Raw genomic sequence first — 22,117 nt, forward strand, 5'->3', positions numbered from 1 at the left:
GAAATGATAGTGAACACTGACAATTTCAAAATCTATACCTCTTTAAAACTTGGTCATTGATAACCAGTCTTGGATATTCTGCATGTCAGTGCATCCACTGTTCTCTCAAACTTCTGAATGAAAATATTTCACAATATCTCAGTCCTAAATAGCTGACCTTTTTATGTCAGGGTGCAGTAGCTGACTATTCAGCTTTCAGTCACTTTTATAGTAATGTTGCAGTGTTACCTCCTGTCTTTGTTTTGAATTCCCTATATTTATAAGGTAATCCCCAATCCTTTATTTGAAATCATGGTCTTGATTTACAAAAATGAGGTAATTCATTTTGCTCTGATCGAACTTTTACAGCTTTCAAAGGGGATCGTTCTTTGCTAATGAGTCTTCTCCAGTTCTTAGACTTCCTGCTTCTAGTGAAAAGAATGAACTATAACATCACTGGGAAACAAATTCAGAGATAAATAATGGAAGGTGAATTGCATGTATCACTCCTTAGTGGGGGGGAAAAAAATGAGGTCTTTGTCCATTTGGAGCCCTCCTGTTCTTTAGAAATAGTTAATTTCAGATATTACATGACTCTTTCACTGCAATTTTTGGATTACCAAGGATAGAGTCTGGCCATTTATCTGCTTCCGCTAACCGTATGATTGTTTTTGTCACATTAATGGCCAACCGATCCATTTTGCTTAAATGGAAGGATCCCATACCCCCTACTACTTTTCAATGGTTTTCTCAAACTATATCATGTTTAAACTTGGAAAAAATTAGGAGTGGTACTGTCGATCCTTCGCTTAAATTTGAAGATATTTGGAGTCCATTTATTCAATATTTTCACATGATGTAGATCCCCTTTCAATAACTTTCCAACTTGGAGGAACGGAGTTGACGACATAATATTGCTCTGTTTCTACTGAGAAATTTTAGCCCAGTTTTTTTTGTTTTTTTTTTGAAATTTTTTTTTAGTTTATATTGTTTACAAGTTTTCTTATTGATTTGCATTTTTTAAAAATTTATATAATAAATCCTTTTCTTTCCTTTCTTTTATATTATATTCATTTACTAAGAGATCGTTGGATCTACAGTTTTTTTTATATTTTATTGTTCTTTAGGATTATCTATGCCATGATTGTTATCCTGATCTCTTTGTATTACATGTATAAATATTGATGCTATATATCAATCTGTATTAATTTGAAAACTAATAAAAAGATTGAAAAAGATATTACATGACTCTCTTGTCACTCTGGTTCTTGCAAAGCAATGTTGATGTTGAGCAATTACTTTAGCTCCTACTGGAGAGTATCACAAGACAAAGGAGCAGAAGTAGGCCATTCGGCCCATCGAGTCTGCTCCATGAGCTAAACTAGTACTATTCCTATCTAGCCCCAATTTCCGGCCTTATCCCCATATCCTTTGATACCTTGATTAATTAGATACCTATCTATCTCCCCCTTAAATGCCTCCAATGATCGGGCCTCCACAGCTGTACGTGGCAAAGAATTCCATAATTTCACTACCCTCTGGCTAAAGAAATTTCTCCTCATCTCTGTTTTAAACCGGTACTCTCTAATTCTAAGTTTGTACCCTCTGGTCCTGGACTCACCCACCAAGGGAAACAGCTTAGCCACATCTACTCTGTCCAGTCCTTTCAACATTCTAAATGTTTCTATGAGGTCCCCTCTCATTCTTCTGTACTCCAGTGAGTACAGTCCAAGAGCCAACAGATGCTCATCATACGTAAGCCCTTTCTTTTCGGGAATCATCCTCGTAAATCTCCTCTGAACCCTCTCCAACATCAGTACATCCTTCCTAAGATACGGGGCCCAAAACTGCACACGGTATTCCAAATGAGGCCTCACCAGTGTCCCGTAGAGCCTCATCAACACTCCCCTACTTTTACACACTATATCTCTCGAAATGAATGCCAACATAGCATTCGCTTTCCTTACTGCCGATCCGACCTGGTGGTTAACCTTTAGGGTATCCTGCACGAGTACCCCCAAGTCCCTTTGTACTTCTGTACTTTGAATTTTCTCCCCTTCTAGATAATAATCTGCCCGTTTATTTCTTTTTCCAAAATGTACAACGGCACACTTCTCAACACTGAATCTCATCTGCCATTTCTTTGCCCATTCTCCTAAACTATCTAAGTCTCTGCAAGCTTCCTGTTTCTTCAATACTCTTTACTCCTCCACCTCTCCTGGTGTCGTCTGCAAACTTAGCCACAAAACCACTTACTCCATCACCCAAATCATTAATGTACAAAGTAAAAAAAGAAGCGGCTCCAACACCGACCCCCGCGGAACACCACTAGTAACCGGTAGCCAACCAGAACAGGATCCTTTTATTCCCACCCTTTGCTTTCTGCCAACCAGCCAATGCTCCACCCATTCTACTATCCTACCTGTAATTCCATGAGCTGTCATTAGCCTCTTGTGCGGCACGTTGTCAAAGGGAGTATATTAGTTAGTTACAACTTCTAAATGTGTTCTTTCTTTATCAGGAGCTGCGAAACTTGGCATTCATGCAGGAACTTCGCTGCCTATTTGCACTGCTGGTTGCCTCCAAGCGGAAGTATGTTGATCCATCAAATGCAGTGGAACTCCTTAAAGATGCGTTTCGGTCCAGTGAAGCACAGCAGGTGAGTTGGAAGATCGCTGTTTGTACAATATTATAGAAATTATGTCATCAGTGGCAGACATTGGCTAATTAAACTGATGTTTTAAGTGCTGATAAATGTGGAAAATGCTGGAATGTTTGGTGAATCAGAAACTATCTGGAAAGGAATGAGAGGTTAACGTTTCCCTTGAGCTTACCACAGTTGCTGATGTTTCCGGAGCTGGTCTACCTGTTGTTGATCAATTGACAACATTGGGTAATCTTTAATGCTGACTGGATACAGAAAGCTCATGTTTAATATTTCATACCACAATGTTGTTTGTTCCATGTATAATGCGTTACTGATTTCTTTGCATCTCAAATGTTTTGAGTAACTTTTTGTTCATTTCCAGTTATAACTTAGCTATCTCAGTATTTATAACTACACTGATTAGTACAGCATAACTGGAGATATGGAAAGTGCTTTCGGATCAATATCATCTTTTGAGAAGGAGTTGCTGAGTGAAGTTTGAAAGGCCTGGCTTGGCTAGGTTGGTACAACTTATACCTCTGAAGCAATGATTGCTGTCTGACCACAGAACATATACGTACTTCAGTGCAGTACTGAAGAAATGGGACAATCTCTTTGGCTGAGATATTGAATGATGATCCTGTCTGTTGCTTTAGGCAATTCAGTTGAGTATTAACATTTTCAGCATTTCGGTTCTTATCAGCCTACTGTTTTGATTGGGATATTATTACTGGGATAGTTCTCTAGATAGATCTTTTGCCAACTTGATAAAGTTGGCAATACTTTCTCTGAATTATAAAATTAAGGGTTTGAATCCCATCAGACTTTTAAGCACTTCACCTAGGCCAACATGCCTTGTACAACAGAGGGAATGCTGTATTGTCAGATGTGTCTTCTTACAGGTTCCATCTTGCATTGGTATAAAAGTTGAAAACGGGGTTGTGTTGAGCAACTGGAAGAGATGAGATCAGATGAAATGAAGAGCTTTTATGTGATCCAGACTCATAATGGTGCATCATTACATTCTGTCTTTGCTTTTAACTAGGATGTGAGTGAATTTACACACAAACTCCTGGATTGGTTGGAGGATGCTTTCCAATTGGCAGCAAGTACAAAGTAAGTTCATCTCATTGCATTTGAATGCTCACTGTAGATGAAAGTGCTCAGTAGAGGAACCTGCAGACATCAGATTCTGCTTCAATAAGAACTTGCTATTTTAAAACAAAATATGAGATTGGGAATTATCGTCGTCGTGTACTTGTCTACAATAATTTTCTCCAAATCATTGGGAAAAAGTTGGTGCAAACTTCATTGGGGCAAATGAATGTATTGCACTTTAACTTTACTGGAGCTATAATTACTACAAAGCTTCTCCAAGTATATAATCAACACTCCTCTTCAGACAGTCTGAATTTCCTCCGGTTTGAAAGACAGCATCACTATTATCCACTGCCTGTCATTTAAACAATGGTATCCATGTTCCCACTTTCCCTTTAATTCCATTGGCTTCAAATTTTCTGGTACATGTGGTGATGATTAAGCACGTATTTTGTATTTTCTCTCAATTAACTATTAAAAGGAAGCTCCTGAATATGCTTTAAAATGTTTGTCTTCTGTACGTTGCAGAAATTTACACAAAAAATTGCAAAACCCAATGGTGGAACTCTTCTATGGCACATTTTTGGCTGAAGGCATTCATGACGGTACAGAATTCATAATATGATTTGTCAATCCCTTAAATAACTTAAAATGCTGCATTTATTTTGTCATTTTCTTTATAAGTTGCATGTAATTAGGAAGGTTGATTGGCATCTGGATCCTTGGCTCTCGGGAGGCTAAGGAGTGTAGATCGCGTCTAGTAGGCTGATACATTACAAGCCCTTCTATCTCTTTTGGTTATAAGCACCTTACGCTAGATGAGCTTGACCCATATGCAAGAAGTCAAAAGCCCAGTGCAGGTCATTTAGATGGAGCTCCTGCTATTTTGCTATATTTTCCTTGGAATAGGTTATAGAGCTGTGAGGTGAAGGAGAGTGTTTCATTCCATCGGAGGTGGTCCACTTCTGAGTGAGTTATAGCTAGTGTCACAAGGAGCCTCAACCTAACTTCTTATGGGATGCTTGAAAAATCACAAGCAAAATGTGAGAAATTGTTTTTGTGACAATTAATAGTTCATTAACAACGATGAATGCGGCATCCCCAAATGTGATGAATAAAATCCTTTTATATGCTGAGACCAAGTGAAAGCACAGTTACTTTTAAAACTTGGTAACCTTTTAGCATACCTTCAATTTTAGTCCCTTTGTATCAGCAAACATATTTAGTCCATTCTGTTGATTCCATAGAATTATTTGTCGGCATTTTACCTTCATATAGTTAAAACAAAGAACACTACAGCATGACACAATACCCATTTTCATAGTATTTATAGTGACACCACTACACTCTTTGACAGTGGGGATGTTAATCCATTGCTTCACACTAGAGACTGCACTACTGTAGATCACTGAGATTCTTATTTTTTTTTACATGTAATTTGTATTCTGCAACCATCTTCCATTCACTAGGCAACTTCTTCAGCAAATTGTAAAGTTTATTCAGTACAGCTTCAAATAGACTCCATTTGCTAACTTAAAAGATGTGCATTGTAAAATAAATTCTTTCCTTTGGGTCTTATTCAATCTTCAACTCATCACGAGACTATCCTTTTTAGATCAACAGTGTGGTAATGTGCCATGTCCTTATGTTGTGGAATCTTGCCCATTTAGTGAAGGTTAAAATATATTCTGAGGCAGTTGGTTATTCATATGGTGTTCTCCTTGATGTTTTGTTCTTGCTAAAATTTATTGTGTGTTACCTTAAGAATTGGTTGTCCACCTTCCCAAAGAAAATGCTGGAACTGCTTAATGTGTCAGATTTTGAAAATAGAAATATCAAATAAATATTATGTTTTGAGACTTTGCTCCACCTTTGTTCTTGATAGGGAACGGCACCTAAAAGATCTGAAGGATTAAATGGAACCATGTTACTGAGATAAAGCTTTTATTTAAGGTCTATAAAAAGAGCATCTGGATATTTGAATTGGCCAGATACCAAGAGGATGTCATTATGATTAAAAGTTAATGATGAGTTTTCCAATGTGAACTCAGATGTTTGACTTTCTTCAACAATGCAGATGTTTCCATACTTAACTTTGATGTCTGATGTGAATAATACCTCCACTGTACTCCTAGTGAAATGCGAGCTTATTTCTCTGAGTGGGTTTGTGGTGCCATTCTGTTGTATCAGCTGTGCCACCTGAAGCCATCTTAGAGTCTTGTTTTCCTCACTGTCACTTTTACAGGCAAGATGTTCTCTAATATTGAAACGTTCGGACAGTATCCTCTGCAGGTTAATGGTTTTAATGATCTCCATGAATGTTTGGAAGGAGCCATGGTGGTTGGAGAGATTGAGACTCTACATTCAGATCAATCGGTCAGATCCGGCCAAGAGGTGAGAATGAGAAAAGAACAACAGGTGCCACATATTCTTGCCCCTGTTGGTACTGTTGTTACCCTTGTGTGACAGTCCTGCTCAGTGAGAGAAGAAAGAGCATCTGGTGAATCGGGGAAATGTCTGGTAAATGTTCTCTCGGCTTTGCCAACAGTTTGGTTAATATCCCAAAATCTTCTCTTCCATCTTGGAAATTAAGTCTAATACTGGGGCCTTTCCAAATCTGGATTTATCTCCATTCATACTTCCTTTTTCTTCTCCCCACTACTCACCCCCTTGTGCCCTGACTTTCTAATCTTAGTAACTATGAATTTCATTACTATGTTGAGGGACCTTGTCACGTGCAGAATAACTGTGAGATTTTGCTGTACAACAGCAGCAGTCCAGCTTAATTTAAGAGGAGAGATGCAAATCAATATCAATGTACAAGCTTTTTCCTTCCTAACGTTCAACATTAATCCGTGAATCAACAAGTTCCACTCTCAAGGTGTTCACACTAGCCTCCGTTCATACTAAAAACTCTCATACTTAGCTCTGCCTCTTTGTTTTCTAGAATTGGTTTACAAAACTGCCTCCTGTACTGACTTTTGAACTCTCTAGATTTGAGTTCAATCAGTCCTTGGGAAGGCCGGAAAAAATTCACAAGAAACTGGAATTTCCTCACATCATTTATATGGACAGGTAGGTTCAGTGGAAAGTATTTATGGAGAATTAATGACTGTTCTATTTGGATAAATGGTCTGTGTGGATGGCATGCAGAGCAAAGATTTTCACTATATCTCAGTACATGTGACAATAATAAACCAATTTATAACTTAAAGATCACAAAAGATCTTTAAGGTATCCCAATTATGTGTCAGGTCAGTTTGCTGATGTTGCAACTTGCTTTATAAATCAGATATAGAGGAAGACCCTCAAGTTAGGGATATCTCAGAATGCTACAGATGTATTTTCTTTTTGAAGTATGGTCACTTGTTATGCCAGATGTGTTACAAAGGGTAGGATGGTGGCATGATGTGTCTGGGAGATTTAATTGCAGACTTTGGAATGAGGATAACACGACTAACCTGGAATCCTTCTGCAAGGTTGAGAATCATGTTAGGCTTAATCTTCCATTGATTTATGACAGTGACCCTCCCTACAGACCAGTCTGTTTGCTACAGCTTAATGCACACTTGGCATTAAAATGGTCAGATGCTTTGGACACAGCAGAGATCTACTAAAGTTTTCCGATTTCACAACTAGACTCTACCTTTTATTAAATGCATCCTTAATGATTGCTGGAAATTCAACAAGTGGGATGGTAATTTACATTTCTTGTGGCTGTTGCTGATATCTTGACAGTGAAGTTGAGACTTTCAATATTGAGTGTGGTGAGAGAGCACACAACTTCAAAGTGGGAAAGGTGGTCGAATCCAGTGAAACTATTTCAAATTGTTTCAATTATACCTGCTCCCAAGCATAGTCAGAAAAGTATGGTCAAAAGGTGATTTGGTCCCTGTGTTGAGATGCCACATACTTGTCTCCAAGAGGCAGGAAGGAGGACACCTTGGTTTCTCATGCAAATTCTGAAATAAAACAGCAATTTGGTTAATATCGCAAATATTTTCTTCCCTGCTCGGAAATGAGATCCAGGTCCATTATTGCAACCATTTTAAGATGCTGGGGTTTTACTCCATCTCAACTTCTCCAGCCCCCATCCTCTCACTCCTGCACCTCTGAATATCTAAGCCAAAGTCAACCCTAGGGTGAAAGATCATTTCAAAGTCACACCAGAGTCCATAAATCCAAACTGACGTATACTTAAGGAGCATGGTGCTATCTTTCAGATGAAACAGTGGAATAAGGTTGCCATACACTCTGGTGAACATAAAACAGATATTTATAATATAACAACTATATCTTCCCTGGTGTCATGGTCAACAACCAGCATTACTAAGACAGTGGACCTCACTTCCTGCTGTTTGTGGGATCTTGGTGTCTTCAAACTATCTGCTGTATTTCTCTGCAGTACAGGTGACCTACTGCAAAAGTAATTCAGTGGCTATGAAGTGCTTTAGGATATTCAAAAGCTGTTATTAAAAAAAAAAGCTCTCTGCAAAGGCAAATTATTTCATAATTAGAAAGAACTGGTAACCCAGTATTGGGTAGGAACATGGAGCTTGTATTTAGATATCACCACATCAAGAGGTGTTCGTTCCGTTTCAGATAATAAGCACAGATACTTCCAGTTTCACTTTTTAAAAACAACTGGTTCACTAATGTCCTTCAGGAAAAGGTTGGTTTAATCTACACCAGCCTTTCACGATGGTTTTGCATCTTGGTGATCTTGGGGTAATTAATGTAATACTGCCACAGCTCACAAACTAATTTTTAAGTAAAATGTTGATTGCCAGACCCAATTATCAACTCTTCTTTCCTGTAAAAGTGTTCATGCAATTGAGATTTAAGCAAAATTTGGCTTTAAATTAGTTTCTAACTATTAATGTTATTATAACTTGTACATGATAGGGGAATTCACTACAGAATGATTTGCAGTTTCTTTGGTTCTATGGCAGGAAGATATTTAGACACCATGGTCGATATTGACATTGTGTAGTGGGACACAGTCGGCAGTTTCACATGAAATAATGTGAAGTGCACGCCCGTGTCCCACTCTCCAATGTTAGTATATTCCGGGGAAAATGCAAGATTTGGAGGAATATAGATTGTAATTGTCTTTTATCTGGTGAAGTATTGGTCGCTCGCAATGAAAATCTGCTTGCTTTGTGCGGTATGTACCTTTTCTCTTATGTATCCATAGGTATCTGCACAAGAACAAGGAACTTACTCGCAGCAGAAGGGAAGAGGTAAAGAAGCTGAAAGAACAATCAACTGTCCTCCAGCAGCGATTAGAGAGGTTATTTCCCTAATTTTATCATATTTTCTTACTATTTTCTTGGCCTATTGAGTCTATGTTGGCTCCCAGAGGAATCCCATCAATCCTCCATGTATTTTCCTGTAATCTATTTTTCCTCGTGCCCATTAACAACACCCTCGCCACACCAAATACATCAAGCCTTTGGAATGTGGGAGGAAACTGGAGCTCTGGGCGAAACCCATGTGGTAACTGGTTTTTGTCCATCAGTCGGCACAATGTGGTACAGATGCTTTCATCGTTCAGTGACAAGTCAGTCATTTCAGATTTATAGAATGAGAGGGTTCTCTGATTTTCTTATTAGTATGGGTTCAAGTGTATTGAATTAGAATCATCATAGAGAGATACAGAAGGAAGGTTATTCATCCTTTCGTCATTATGCCAAGTCTTTGTAAAGCTGTCAATTTAATCCAATTTCCTGATCATTCCCCATAAACCCTGTAATGCTTTCTTCCCCCCCTCCAAGTACTCGTCTAGTTGCTTTCGAAAGCTACAATTAAAACCTACTGCCATCGTCCTTTCAGGCAGGTGGCATAACTCACTGCGTAAAAGTGGGTTTTTTCATGGTATCTCTTCTACCATTTTCTGCCATTACCTCTTCTGCCACTTAAAACAGTTTCTCCTTGCTCATGATTTCAAACTATTCTTCATTTTGAACACCTCCAAGTTGCCTCCAAACCTATTCCAAGAACAAACTCAGCTCCTCTCCATATGCTGAAGTCCCTGGTTTCTATTTTCATTCCAACACTCTGTTCTCTACCCTTTGCATCCTTTACAACTAACCCGACATCCTTTGGTTGTGACGTCACTTGCAACAAACAGGTTTAATTTCCCTGCTGACTGGTTAATTTGCATTAAATTTCCATCTGCTGTTCCTTTCGTGCCATATTGGATGACCAGTTCACTGCAGTAACAATTTGAGAGGATTGTGTGAACCAGCACACTAAAATTAATTGGGTAGAAGAAATTATAGGAAGAGAGGCGAGGTTATTCCAGCCTTAAGTCTGCTCTCTAATTAATGCAGACAATCTATGTTTGACCTGCATCTCAACTCCTCCTATTTATTTTGGCTCCATGTCCCTTGTAATCCTTTTGATACGCCAAATCTATTGATTTCTCTATTGAAGGCTCTAATTGTCCAGGAAATTGATTGGCTCTTGGATGAGAACTACTAGTGGTACACTGACTGGAGTTAAAGATGATCAGATTAGAATTTACCATTGGTGGTGATTATGAATGATATGTTCAGATGTTGTCCTCACTATTTTAAAGAGGATGTGAACCAAATCAGTCTAACTAATCAAACACACGGCACTGTGGTAGCTGGAAGTCTAATTATGCTGGTAATACTCGGCAGTCCTGGCTGTGTCTGTGGTGATTGCAAGTTGAGAGTGCTATGGCAGATCATCAGAGGAGCTATTAGAGAAAGGGCAAAGGTTGAAAAACTGGGTGAAAAGAAAAATAAATGGATTGTGATCATATGGAAGATGGATGACAATGACTGAAGCAAAAGCGGACAGAAAAGATGGTTTGTACCTCAGTTCAAGTGGTAAATAATGAAATATCAATAAACATATTAAGCAGCTAATGTTGGGATGGAACCAAGAAAGTTTTATTCAGCAGTTAATCTGCTTGTGACTTAGTTAAGTGTTTACACTAAACAAAAAATCCTTTCCATTCCATCAATAAGATTTCCACTACATTAATCATAAAAATGTTTTACACCTTAATTTTTGAATTGGCATTAATAAAAATGATGATGGGTCTCTTATTAATTAAATCTGTGCCCTTTGTTTAATGAACCTCCAGCCTGTAGAAACAGTTTATACATAGTTATGCTAACAGATTCCTTCATCGACAGATTCCTTCATTCCAAAATGAATTATCCGGCTTCTCTCCCCTCTAAGACACTCATTGCTTGTACCTTTCTCACAAGGGACATTGACACCCTTTAAGCTTTGACATCCTTCTCAGAGTTAATGGTATTTTAAACCTGTAAGGAATATGGGGAAGGCTGGAATTCGTATTTTTATTAAACGCCGTCTATTCTTGGTCAGTGTGAAATAGACGCCACCACCAGAAATGGAAAAGTAAAATTGTGTAAGGCCTTTTGGAGGATAGGCATGGAAAAATGTTGTTGTTTTGTAGGATTTTTGAAGCTAGCGGTCATAAATGTACAGTAGTCACTGATGCATGCAAATAGAAAAATCAAGTGAAATGTTTTTATCCAACAAGGGGTTAATTTGGAAGGAGGGGGGCAGTTTGCAAGTCACCAACTCAGGAGTAATTAAGGTACATGGCATTGATATGTTTAAGGGGAAGTTTAATAGGTTGAAAAAGAAAGAAGGTAACGCTGATTGAAATTGGGTAGGATAGATTTATATGGAGCATGAAAGATGGTATTGACCAGTTTGGTTAAATATTTTGTTTCTGTGTTGTAAATCCTATGTAATTCTATGCAACAGTTTTCCCATTATTGCTGTTTGTTTTCCTTTGCATTGTTCATTTTAGGTATATGAATTATGGGTCTGGTCCCAGTCGGTTCCCCCTGGCAGACATGTTACAGTATGTCTGGGAGTTTGCCAGCACTAAACCATCAAGCGTGCCCCCTACTCAAGACGCCGTGATGACATCACCTCCAAAGCAGCAGCCTGACACTAATGTGGCCCTGCCGCTGCAAATCAGGTAGTACAGTTGGGATGCGAGCAGCAATTTCTGTAAAGGCATGGTGTAAAAGTAAACTAAACTTTTGAGGTGAGAGAGTGAGTCGATATGCCAGTGTTTGGTTTTTCAAGTTAGTAAGTTTAGCAAGAGTAAGAGTACAGGACACTGACTGGGAAGAAAAGTAACCATTTGCCCAGAGGCTGATATTTGACGACTTTTTCTTTAATTTGTTCCCAGAATGTGAACCATCACTACATTTATTGCCGAAACAACAGTTAACCTTTGAGAAAATGGTAATGAACCTTCCTCCTGATCCACCGCTGTCTGTGTAATGCACAATGCTGTTGGGTAGGGAATTCCGGGGTTTTTGACCCAGCAGTGTTGAAGTAACATCTGACAAGTTGGTATGCTGTGTACCTTGGGATATTTGGAATCGATGGCGTTCTCATGCACTTGCTGTCTGTATCTTTCTAGTTGGTGAAGGTCACCGGTTTGGGTTGTGCAGTGCACCTTGTGGATGTTATACATTGTGGTAGTCACTGGGATTACTTTGTTCTGAATGCCATTAAACTTCCTGACGGGTGACTCTACAGCACGTACTTTCTGGACATGGTTAACAGCATTGAGGCTGTACCATCCCTTTCAATAATTGTAGTTCACTTTTTCATTTCAGTGTCTCAGAACTGACAACTGCTGAACTGCCTGAAACTGCAAGCCCTGCAAGCCCCACAAGCACACCCCAGCTGCAACGTGCAACTTTGCACAAGCCTTTCACTCAGACCAAGCCTCCCATGGAGATGCCTGCCCACCCAGCGCCCCGACACATCACGGCGGAAGAGTTTACCTTCCTGGACAGCTGCCTTCAGCGCTGGAGGGCAGAGGTGGAACTTGATATTGCAGGTAAGCAGACTGAAAGTCCGAAGGTGCATGTGTGTGTGTGAGACAGAAATCTCTGCAACCTCTTGGAAGGAATAGTGAGTTAAATGCTGACCAAAAGATATCTGTTGAATTTATGGGTTGGAGTCCCATCTCCTATCATCAATTTCTTACTTTGTTCCATTTAAGATCTGAAGAACAGGATCACACAGATCAAACATTCAATTGAGCAGATGTACATGGACAGTTTAATGTGTCAGGTAAAACCGTCGTTTGTTTCTCTCAAGTTACAATCAGAATCTTGAGTGTTTTCAAACAAAAAATAGCTATAGAAAATGTGGATGCAAGAGAGACTGCAGATGCTGGAAGTCTGGAGCAACGCACACATTTCCTCCAGCAATTTGTGTGTGTTGCATAGAAAATGTGGGTTCAGCTCATCTTGGCTGAGTGCACATAGTAACTGTTGTTCTCCTACCCAGGTCCAAAATGACCTAGGGTTAATCGTGGAGCCATGGTGGCACTGAAGTCCTGCCATACCCAATAATGAATGGTTGTGTTGAGCAATTGGGGACTAGTGGGAAGAGGAGGAGGTTCAATGATAGTACCCAGCACCTGAGTGCCAAAAATCAGGTTGAAGGCTTCGCGACCATTTTCAGCCAGTAATGCCTGCTGTTTCTCTGCCTCCTAATGTCAGAGATGACTAGTTTTCAGTTCACTTCACATGATATTAAGAAACAGCTGAGCTGCATTGTATCACAACATCCCAAGTTGTAGTGCTGCAGAACCAGCTGTGCCTCTGGGTCAGGGAACAGTTTTGGGAGTAGCTGTATTACACTGGAGCTGGTTGAATAAGTTTTCTAGAGTCTTACAGTAAGATAACTTTGATTTGATGGATCTTTCTCTGCCAACTAGGTTCCTTATCGACTTCATGCAGTGCTCGTGCATGAAGGTCAGGCTTCCGCTGGCCATTATTGGGCTTACATCTATGACCACAGTGAGAAAATCTGGCTAAAATACAATGACGTCTCAGTCGCAGTATCGTCATGGGAAGAGCTGCAGAGAGATTCATATGGAGGGTCACGGAATGCCAGCGCGTATTGCCTGATGTATATCAATGATAATTTACCCCAACTCATTGCAGGTAAAGACTAAGCCCTTCCACATTTTCTGCTACTGACATTTGCTAAGAATGCAGCACCTTTCCCAGATGTTCAGTTGTTGTCACTGTTTGGCTGTGGCTCGATCTATATTGAATGCCAGTCTGGCAATACTTCAATACGTTAAGTCCTCATTACCCGTGAGGAACAGGGTCATGGGCATCCCACAGATAACAAACAAACAAGGATAGCACTCATGCTGCTGGCAATGATCCCTCCATGAATATGATAACTTGTATGCAAGTTTCAGCTTGTATGTTTCAGTGTGCCCAGCTGGTCCTTCGGACCTTGGTTGTGGCTGCACGTCCAGCTGGTCCTTCAGACCTTGGTCGTGGCTGCACGCCCAGCTGACGCTCTTGACTGACCTTGTGTGTAGAGTTTTTCAATTTCACTCTTTTAGCGCCTCCGGGACAAATTTGAAATGGAACCTTTGGTCTATCTCGCGAGTACTCGATCAGCAGATAATGAGTCAGTGGATAATGAGGACATGATGTATTGAAATTCTCATTCTTGTTTTTAAGTCCTTACATGGGTTTATACCGTCCTGTCTCTGTACTCTTCCCCAGTTCTTTGACCCTCTAATTCTGGCAGCTTCTCTAACTTCTCTAGCCACCTGCCCCTCCACTACTCATTTTATTTATACGATGGCTTGTTACTTTGTTGTGACATGGTACATATCCAGACAAAATGTTTGTCTTTTAAGTAATCAAATACTTTAGGATTTTCTTTCCAGTTATTTGAAAGGTTCTACTCTGATGTTGGGCCCCACAGCATTGTGGGATTGGAACTTATCAACCGTTTGGTCAATTTTTGGTTCGCCATTCTCGCTGCAGGCACCTGATTAGAGTGCATGGGTTGGACCTCTGTTCAAGGGGGAAATGAAGGGACTTTAGGCTATCTTGGTGTAGATGGAAGGGATATTCTTCCCCAACCTGACCTACAGAACAGTTACGGTATTTTCTGTTTTTGTTTCACATTTTTACCATGTATGCAACATTACTTTAAGTCATTTTCCAGAAACGAGACAGGATCCTAAGCAACTAACATGGCATTTGGGATGTACTCGTTTTCAATGTGCCACCCATTATATACGTTGTGTGTTAATTAAACGACAGAAACTGCCATTCTTTGCAGGTTTCTTGAGAAGGGTATTGTTCTGGGGTGTGCGCTCATTGGGATATTCAGTTTGATCAAGAGGACAATAAATTGAAATGTTGTTTTCCAATTCTTGGCATGTTGATAAATGATGAGTTTTGTCGAAATTACAGAGGACACAGATGTGGAAACCGGACAGATTTTGAGATCCATCCATGCCCTTCCGCCTGAACTTGTGGCATTTGTTCGTGAAGACAACCGGCGTTTTATGCAGGAATTAGAAGAGTGGAATGATGAACAAGTCCGAAAAATCCCACAAAAGGAACTGGTTCCAATGGCACAGGTTCAGGAACCTACGGACAGTGCTACAGAAGGTATTTGTTTTTGTTGAGAATTGACTTGAGAGGGTAGAGTTTATGTTGCAGAACATAATCAATGTCCAGTAATGGATACAAGACTTTATAAGGGAAGGATTACCAGAGGTTTAACCAGAACTGTACGAAGGATGAGGCATTTCAGTGCTGTGCAGGGATCAGAGAAACTGTGATTCTTCTCCTTACAGTAGAGATGATAAAGTAGAATATAGAAAGATTAGGAAAGCTTTGATAGGCTGGAAAGAGATCTTTGATTGTAAACACAAATTTAAGGTAAAATGGAATGGCGATTTGAAGGAATTATGGATTTTTAAATGCAGATAATTGTTTTGATCTACAATATAATGCCCAAAAAGGTGGTAGAAGCAGAGTTGGAAGTGACTATCAAAAAAGACGTGAATAAATGTCTGATGGGGAGAAAAAGTGTCAGAATTATGGAGAAGAGCCACAGGAGTGGGATATCTTTCAATGGGAGAAAGTTGTCAAGTATTGTTGTAATACTTGAGCAGTCTACCTTGATCTTAATTTTTTGGGAGCTTATGGCTTTGCAAACTTAAAAGTATAAGAAAAACTTTGAATATTGTAAACATTAAATACATGCAGTATATTCTGTAAATATAGAGCAGGTAGATGAATATATAAGGGGTGAATATAATGACTTTTATTTATATAGGATCTCTAACACTGCGAAGCAAGGTGCTTCACAGGAATATAACCAGTGACCCATACAAGAAGGAAGCAGGGCAGATGATTGAAGCTTCATTAAAGAGGTAGTTTTAAAACCATCAAACGTGGCGAGATAGGTAGTGAGGCAGAAGCTTATGGAGGGAACTCCAGAGCTTGGGGTCTCGGTGGTTGGTCCTGCCTCCAAGGAAGGACTGAAGAATATTAGCGATATGCGAAAGACCAAAATTGTAATAATAGGGTCATTGATGGGTTGTGGAACTGAGACAGGGTATGAGTAACATGGAGCAAAGGCAATTTTTCCTTGCAATAAAAAATGCTTTGGTGCTTACAACTTTTCTATGATTTTTAATCTCTGAAAGCACACAAAGTTTTGGAAACGAAGAACGGGTGAGTGCGTTGCGTAAGCATTAACATCCTCATCAAATTCTCCTCATTTCAAGTCTGATTTATGTGCTGCACAAATGCATGCTCTGAAACAGCTAGAGATAACTTTACGACGATAACTTGAAAGTTGCAAAGAATTTGACTAAAATTCTCAAGCCCTCTTTTGACAGGTTAGTTTTAGCCACATTACATTGTAAAGTCTGGCAGTTCTCTCAATTCCTATGGTTTTGCCCTGTGTCCTACAGAACAGACTGTTGCCAGTCAGCAGAGTACGTGCTCTGCCTCTGCCAAGCACGCTGTGATGGTAAAGGATCAGACAGCCCAGGCCATTGAGAAAGCTGCAACGTCTTATGAGAATGTTGGTGCTGAGGCTGCCCTGAAGGAGGTGAGAGCCCCAGAGCTGTGTACGACCATTTCTTTGATGTGCTATTACTGCAGAAGTTTCAGCACAAGAAAAAGACCATTAGCTCAGTTTTAAGCAGTTTAGCTGTGAGTACGTCTCCTGCATTTAATCATTGAGTCAAATAAGGGTCAATGTTTGATCTAGATTCATAGAGGGATGCAGCACAGAAAATGGCCCTTCAGCCCATTGAGTTTGTGCTGACCATCAACCAGCTAATTACACAAATCGTACCCTCACCCATTTTATTCTGTCCACCAACTACCTTCAATTTCTACCACCTACGAACACAAGAGGGACAATTTACAGTGACCAATTAATCTACCAATCCACACGCTTGTGGGACGTGGGTGGAAACTGGAGCACCCAAAGGAAATGCAAGCCGTCACGGGGAGAATGTACGCACTCCATACGGTCAGCACCAGAGGACAGGATTGAACCTTGATCACTGGAGCTGTGAGGCCAGCAGCTCTACTAGTTGTGTCACCTGAATCTTGAATATCTGGATCATTAAGTACTATTCAAAGATTGTTTTGGGAAATCACATGCCTTCCAATTTTGTACAAAGAAGCACGTATCTGATCTCAAATGTGAACACTTGCTCACAAACAGCAATCAGATATATTGCTAGAGTTTTGATTCCAATGCATTGGTTTGTCCCCCCAGCCATGATCTTTCTTTCAATGTCAATGCAGCAAATAAATCCACCCCGAAGAGGGTCATAGTGCATTCCAACCTTGTCCTAACCCAATGGCCATATGTAGAGACTTCCCCACAAGAGTCATAGGACAATGTCTGGAGCAAAACTGCTGTGATTTTTCTGTTCAGGCTAATTTTAATTGTCTGAATATTGTGCTGTCTATGTGGAGTTTGCATGTTCTCTCTGTGACCGATGGCTTTCCTCCAGTGCTCTGGTTTCCTCCCACATCCTAACGATGTGCACATTAGTAGGTTAATTGGCCCCTGGTGTGTAGGTGAGTGGAACAATCTGGGGGGATCTAAGAGGAATGTGCGGAGAATAAAATGGGATTAATGAATATGGGTGGTTGACGTTTGGTACAGATTTAGTGGGCCAAAGTGCCTGTTTCCCTGTTGTATCACTCTGATTCATGTCTATTTTGGGGATTTGTGTTGCATCAAGTATGTACCAGCAATGCATCTTTTTAACCATTGCTTCTGTGAAACACTATTTTAGATTTCAAACTTTGAGTTTTATAAAATTACAAGTGCTCATGTTGGTTGCTGCATTGTTCAGTTCGGTCCATGCATCTCAACTGCATTTATTCATCTTGGTTCCTGATTACTTGATGCTTTTTCCTAACAATGCTGTTGCGTTTGCAAACTACATTTGACTTCCAGTGTAATAGCGTTTTGTGGGAGAGACTTCAGATTCCCATTATCCTCACGTGAATAGAGGCAAGTCAATAAACTTCCATAAATTCTCTGCCCGAACCGCGGTGCCTTCTTTTGCCACCTATCTTTCAGTACCTTTGACAAACTGCTTTCTACTTTTCATCTTATGTAACCAGGTTCTGATTTTGAATTTATGCTTAATCTTCTTCCATCAGAGTAAATACATTTATTCTGTTGAATTCTTTAAACATCTTTAAGACCTTAATTAAATGACACCATAATCCTCCATCATGAAGGAATTCAGGCCAATTTTATGCAACTCCAGATTGTTCCGAAGAATCTGTGCTTCACTGTCTCAGAGTCTAATCTATCATTCCAGAGGTCAGTGCCCGAAATTAAACACAGCATTCCAGACTGGGTCTTGCCAATGCACTGTACAACTTTCTCACCTCTATATTCTAGCCCCTTGATATTAGCCTTCTCAATTACTCCTAGTAATTTGTGTACTTGGACTCCCTAACCTCTATGTTTTAGTGGAGGAATGGATATTTCTATAAAGGATAGTTTGTCCTTTTAAAGAATTATTTTGTGAAGAGAATGTTCAAAGCACACAATAATGCATGGATCCGTGAGTCCTTTGATGGAGATGTTGGACTGAGAAATAGCTCTTGTAGTGAAGTGAACAGTAAAGGTTTTATGAAAATACTGTTATATTCTCCCAATATCTTGACCAGCATTGCTCTCATAGCCACAAACATGCTAACTTGCCATTTATCTCATTTGCTGCTTATGCAGTCTTTCAGTGTACAAAATGGTTGCTACACCAGTGCAACAGTGACTGCTCTAAAGCAATTCATAAAGCAACTGCTTTATCTAGAGGGCTGCTTTGTCATTGGGCTGGTGGTTCAAGTGACCATTGAAGTTCACAAGGTAAAGAGTAAAGCACAGGGTCCTCCGGGTATCAAGCAATTTTGTCTCTAGTCCAACACAGCTGAACACGGATTTTTGTGGTTAATCATCACGTTAAGAATTTCTGTAAATTGCTGTGAGGTTGGAGGGAGCAGGATATCCATTGCATCTTATCAGTTATAGGTGAGGTCGATTACTGTGTTCCTGAGAAGTTTTATATCAGTGCAATGAAGTCCTGTCGTAGTGCACTGGTGCAAAACAAGGTAATGTTTTGTTGTTTGAAAGTGGGGGTGTTTGCAGTACTAAGTTATGTTCAGTGCCATTTAAATGGATTAATGCATTAACGGAATAATTGAGACAAGATCTAACCACTAGGGAGTGATGCTGATACTATGAGAAGCCTAGTCATGCAGAACTGATGTTAATCACCTTTTGGAAAAATTCTCTCTTCAGTGCTCTGTCCTGATGGCTCTTTCTAGTGGATTATATGATTGGAGTGATTTTTAAAAAAATTCTAATATGCACTTTGCCAAACATTCATGGAGTATGGAATTTGAAGTCAATGCTAGAGTTTCTTTTCCATTTCTAGCCCTCAGGTAGATAGTGACGAACCACCACCTTGAATCGCTCATCTTGATTAGTTTGATACAACAATGTTTTGTTGGATCATTTTTTGTTCAGAGGTCTGTGGGTCTGGAGTTGCTTATAAGTCAGTCCAACTTTGCTTCTCTAAATTACATAGGCAAGCCAGTTGTGTTTCCAACAGTACAATAGCTTCATGGATGACATCAATTTATTTCTTCAACTAATTTCTAACTCTTTCAGTGCAGAGTTGGATTTAAACTCAAGTCTTCAGATTATCAGACCAAGCCCGTGGTATCTAGTCAATACTACCAAATCTAAATACTTCCTCCTGATCAAAATGCTTGCTTCTGTTTAACAACAAATACTGCTAATAACTGCACACTCTCTCTTAACTTCCCTTGATTATCATTCTTGCCTTTCTCTGTCTTTTTTTCCCCTCCCTTTCCTTTCACTTTCTCTGCTCTTTCCCTATTGTTTCCTGAGTTAGTCAGAAACAGACCAGGAGACCAAGGAGACCAAAGGGAAGTCTGACTCTGAGCCTGAAAAAGAACCAGAGCAAGAGCCAGAGCCGGTCAGTGAGCAAGAGCAGCAGTCTGAAAGCGCTGGTACCCAGATATCAGAGGTGGACATTCCGACTGTTGGAAAGGTTCAGGTTCGCCACGATGCTGATGGCTACAATGAGGAGGTACCAGGTCAACTGCAGATTGAACAATATTAATTTCCTTGCCTGATGAAATTAGTACATTGTAGCAGTAATTCATAATTTTTCTTTTGAGGAAGCTTGGCTAAAAGGGTTTATTAGTTTTGTTATTGTTGCAATTTTAATGGCAGTGCAAATAATCTAACAAATTATGTAATACAGTACATCTAAGTCCAGAGTCGTGTTGACTCATTCAGGGCGTCTTGCGGTTCGTTGCTCCAGTATTGGCTTAGGATTCACACTCCAAGACGAACCTGCTTTTGCATTGTAACCAGGGCCATTGTGAAGCCAAACTGCTTCTTACTGTATTGGGTGATGTAAGTGAGGAGCCATCAAGATTCCACAAGTGGCAAAGATTTACAGCAGTAACATTTGTTTTTAAATATAGAGATTACTGCAAATAGTGAAAAATTGCCTTCATGAGATTGCCTCTCTTTATCCTTAATACATGCCTTGACTCCGATCATTATATGTAATCCCACTGACTATTTCACGACATTGAGCTTGGGGGCAGCCTTTTGACTGTCACTATTCCTTGCTGAGCTTCTGTAAAGTGCAGGAAAGAAGCTTTGATTTTCACACTGTCCAGTTCCTTCCAATTCCCTGTCCTCATCCAGTACCAAGAATGGAGGGACTCTGCAAAGTATTAGCACAGTGCTAAGGAATACTGAATGGAGATCTGGGTATCTTAGAAATACTGGGGCATTCTTGGGGAACCCTCCAAAGAGTGGCACAGTTTTGATCCGGTAATAGTGTTACTGGTCAATGGTAGTTCTTGGCTTAAAACCAAAGTGGTGGAAATACTAAGCTGGTCAAACAGATGCTGTGATAAAAGAAATCCTTCATTAGAGAAATGTTAGCTACTGATGCTGCCTGACCTGAGTGTTTAGATTTCATATCTCTATTTTTGCAGCTTTTAGCTTTTCAGTGGAGCCTGGTTACCTACACGATCCCAGTGAGACCTGACCAAATTTCATGTTCAGGCTGAATCAGGTGCACATTCTTAGCAATAGAGTTGGTCTCTGTTCGGATTGTGCTAAGTGACAGGCTAACCAGGTCAGGATGGCTTGCACTGCATGGTTGTCTGTGAACAGCTACTTGTGTAGTGAGAGGATAGAGTTTGACATGAAAAATAACAGAATTGCTTGGGTTTGGTCCAGAATGTAGCAATCAGATCTTTTATACCTCTGGTCAACAATGTAAAATTATGAAGTGATATCAAAGGGCCAGAGAACTCTCTTAAGAACATAGGACTGGGAGTAAAGTATGAGCTTCAGTTATTTTATTTGGCTTTATATGTAGCAATAATTGCTGTTCTGTTCCCCATTAATAGGTTCACTTTTCAAGCAAGGATCCACCTGATGTTCAAAGATTTCATTTGATTCTCAGTCTGTGTTGTTTCTGAGCTGTATAATACTCCCCAGTTTCAAAACCTATGCTTTGGTTTGAATAAACAGCAACATCAACTTGTGTTTGTGTAGCACCTATAATGCAGTAAAACATCTCAAGGTGTTTCGCAAGGTGCATTATCAAACAATAGTTAATATAATCAAAGGTACTGATCAGATTTTTAGCTCAACTCCCTTAATGCTTTTAAAATGTATATAGACTTTATGGACTTTATGATCTTTCCCTCTTTGTCTTATGCTTTTTTTTCCTCCTATCACTGTCTTGTGGCAGGAAATGTTAAGTCCAGCTATGCAGGGCATCATTCTAGCTATTGCCAAGTCCAGACAAGTCTATGACCGGGATGGTGCTGAGGCAGGGTTAATAAAGGTATTTGCTCTATTGTACTTCTGCCAAACTTGTAATTTGCATGCGACTTGTGCAGACTTATTTTAATTAACAATCTTTCTGCTCTGGTTTGGTAGATTTTCTGGATTTAATTTATTCTAATA

General features: G+C 39.8%; 1 protein-coding gene across 4 annotated transcripts in view; it reads left to right on the top strand.

Moving 5' to 3' along the window:
- Positions 1-22,117, top strand: part of usp28 (ubiquitin specific peptidase 28) — a 64,877-nt gene that overhangs the window by 31,625 nt on the left and 11,135 nt on the right. Inside the window, exons 7-20 of one of the 4 annotated variants that reach the window (XM_052039728.1) lie at positions 2,501-2,638; positions 3,672-3,742; positions 4,253-4,329; positions 5,970-6,118; positions 6,672-6,799; positions 8,922-9,017; positions 11,547-11,720; positions 12,373-12,599; positions 12,765-12,835; positions 13,488-13,716; positions 15,001-15,201; positions 16,518-16,663; positions 20,025-20,204; positions 21,900-21,995. In XM_052039728.1, coding sequence (XP_051895688.1) covers positions 2,501-2,638; positions 3,672-3,742; positions 4,253-4,329; positions 5,970-6,118; positions 6,672-6,799; positions 8,922-9,017; positions 11,547-11,720; positions 12,373-12,599; positions 12,765-12,835; positions 13,488-13,716; positions 15,001-15,201; positions 16,518-16,663; positions 20,025-20,204; positions 21,900-21,995 — 1,983 coding nt within the window. Of the gene's footprint in view, positions 1-2,500; positions 2,639-3,671; positions 3,743-4,252; positions 4,330-5,969; positions 6,119-6,671; positions 6,800-8,921; positions 9,018-11,546; positions 11,721-12,372; positions 12,600-12,764; positions 12,836-13,487; positions 13,717-15,000; positions 15,202-16,517; positions 16,664-20,024; positions 20,205-21,899; positions 21,996-22,117 lie in introns of those variants that run through there. The other 3 variants (XM_052039725.1, XM_052039727.1, XM_052039726.1) reach the window with 3 other exon arrangements.

Source organism: Pristis pectinata, chromosome 27 (assembly GCF_009764475.1).
Source record: "Pristis pectinata isolate sPriPec2 chromosome 27, sPriPec2.1.pri, whole genome shotgun sequence".
Taxonomy (NCBI): Eukaryota; Metazoa; Chordata; class Chondrichthyes; order Rhinopristiformes; family Pristidae; genus Pristis; species Pristis pectinata.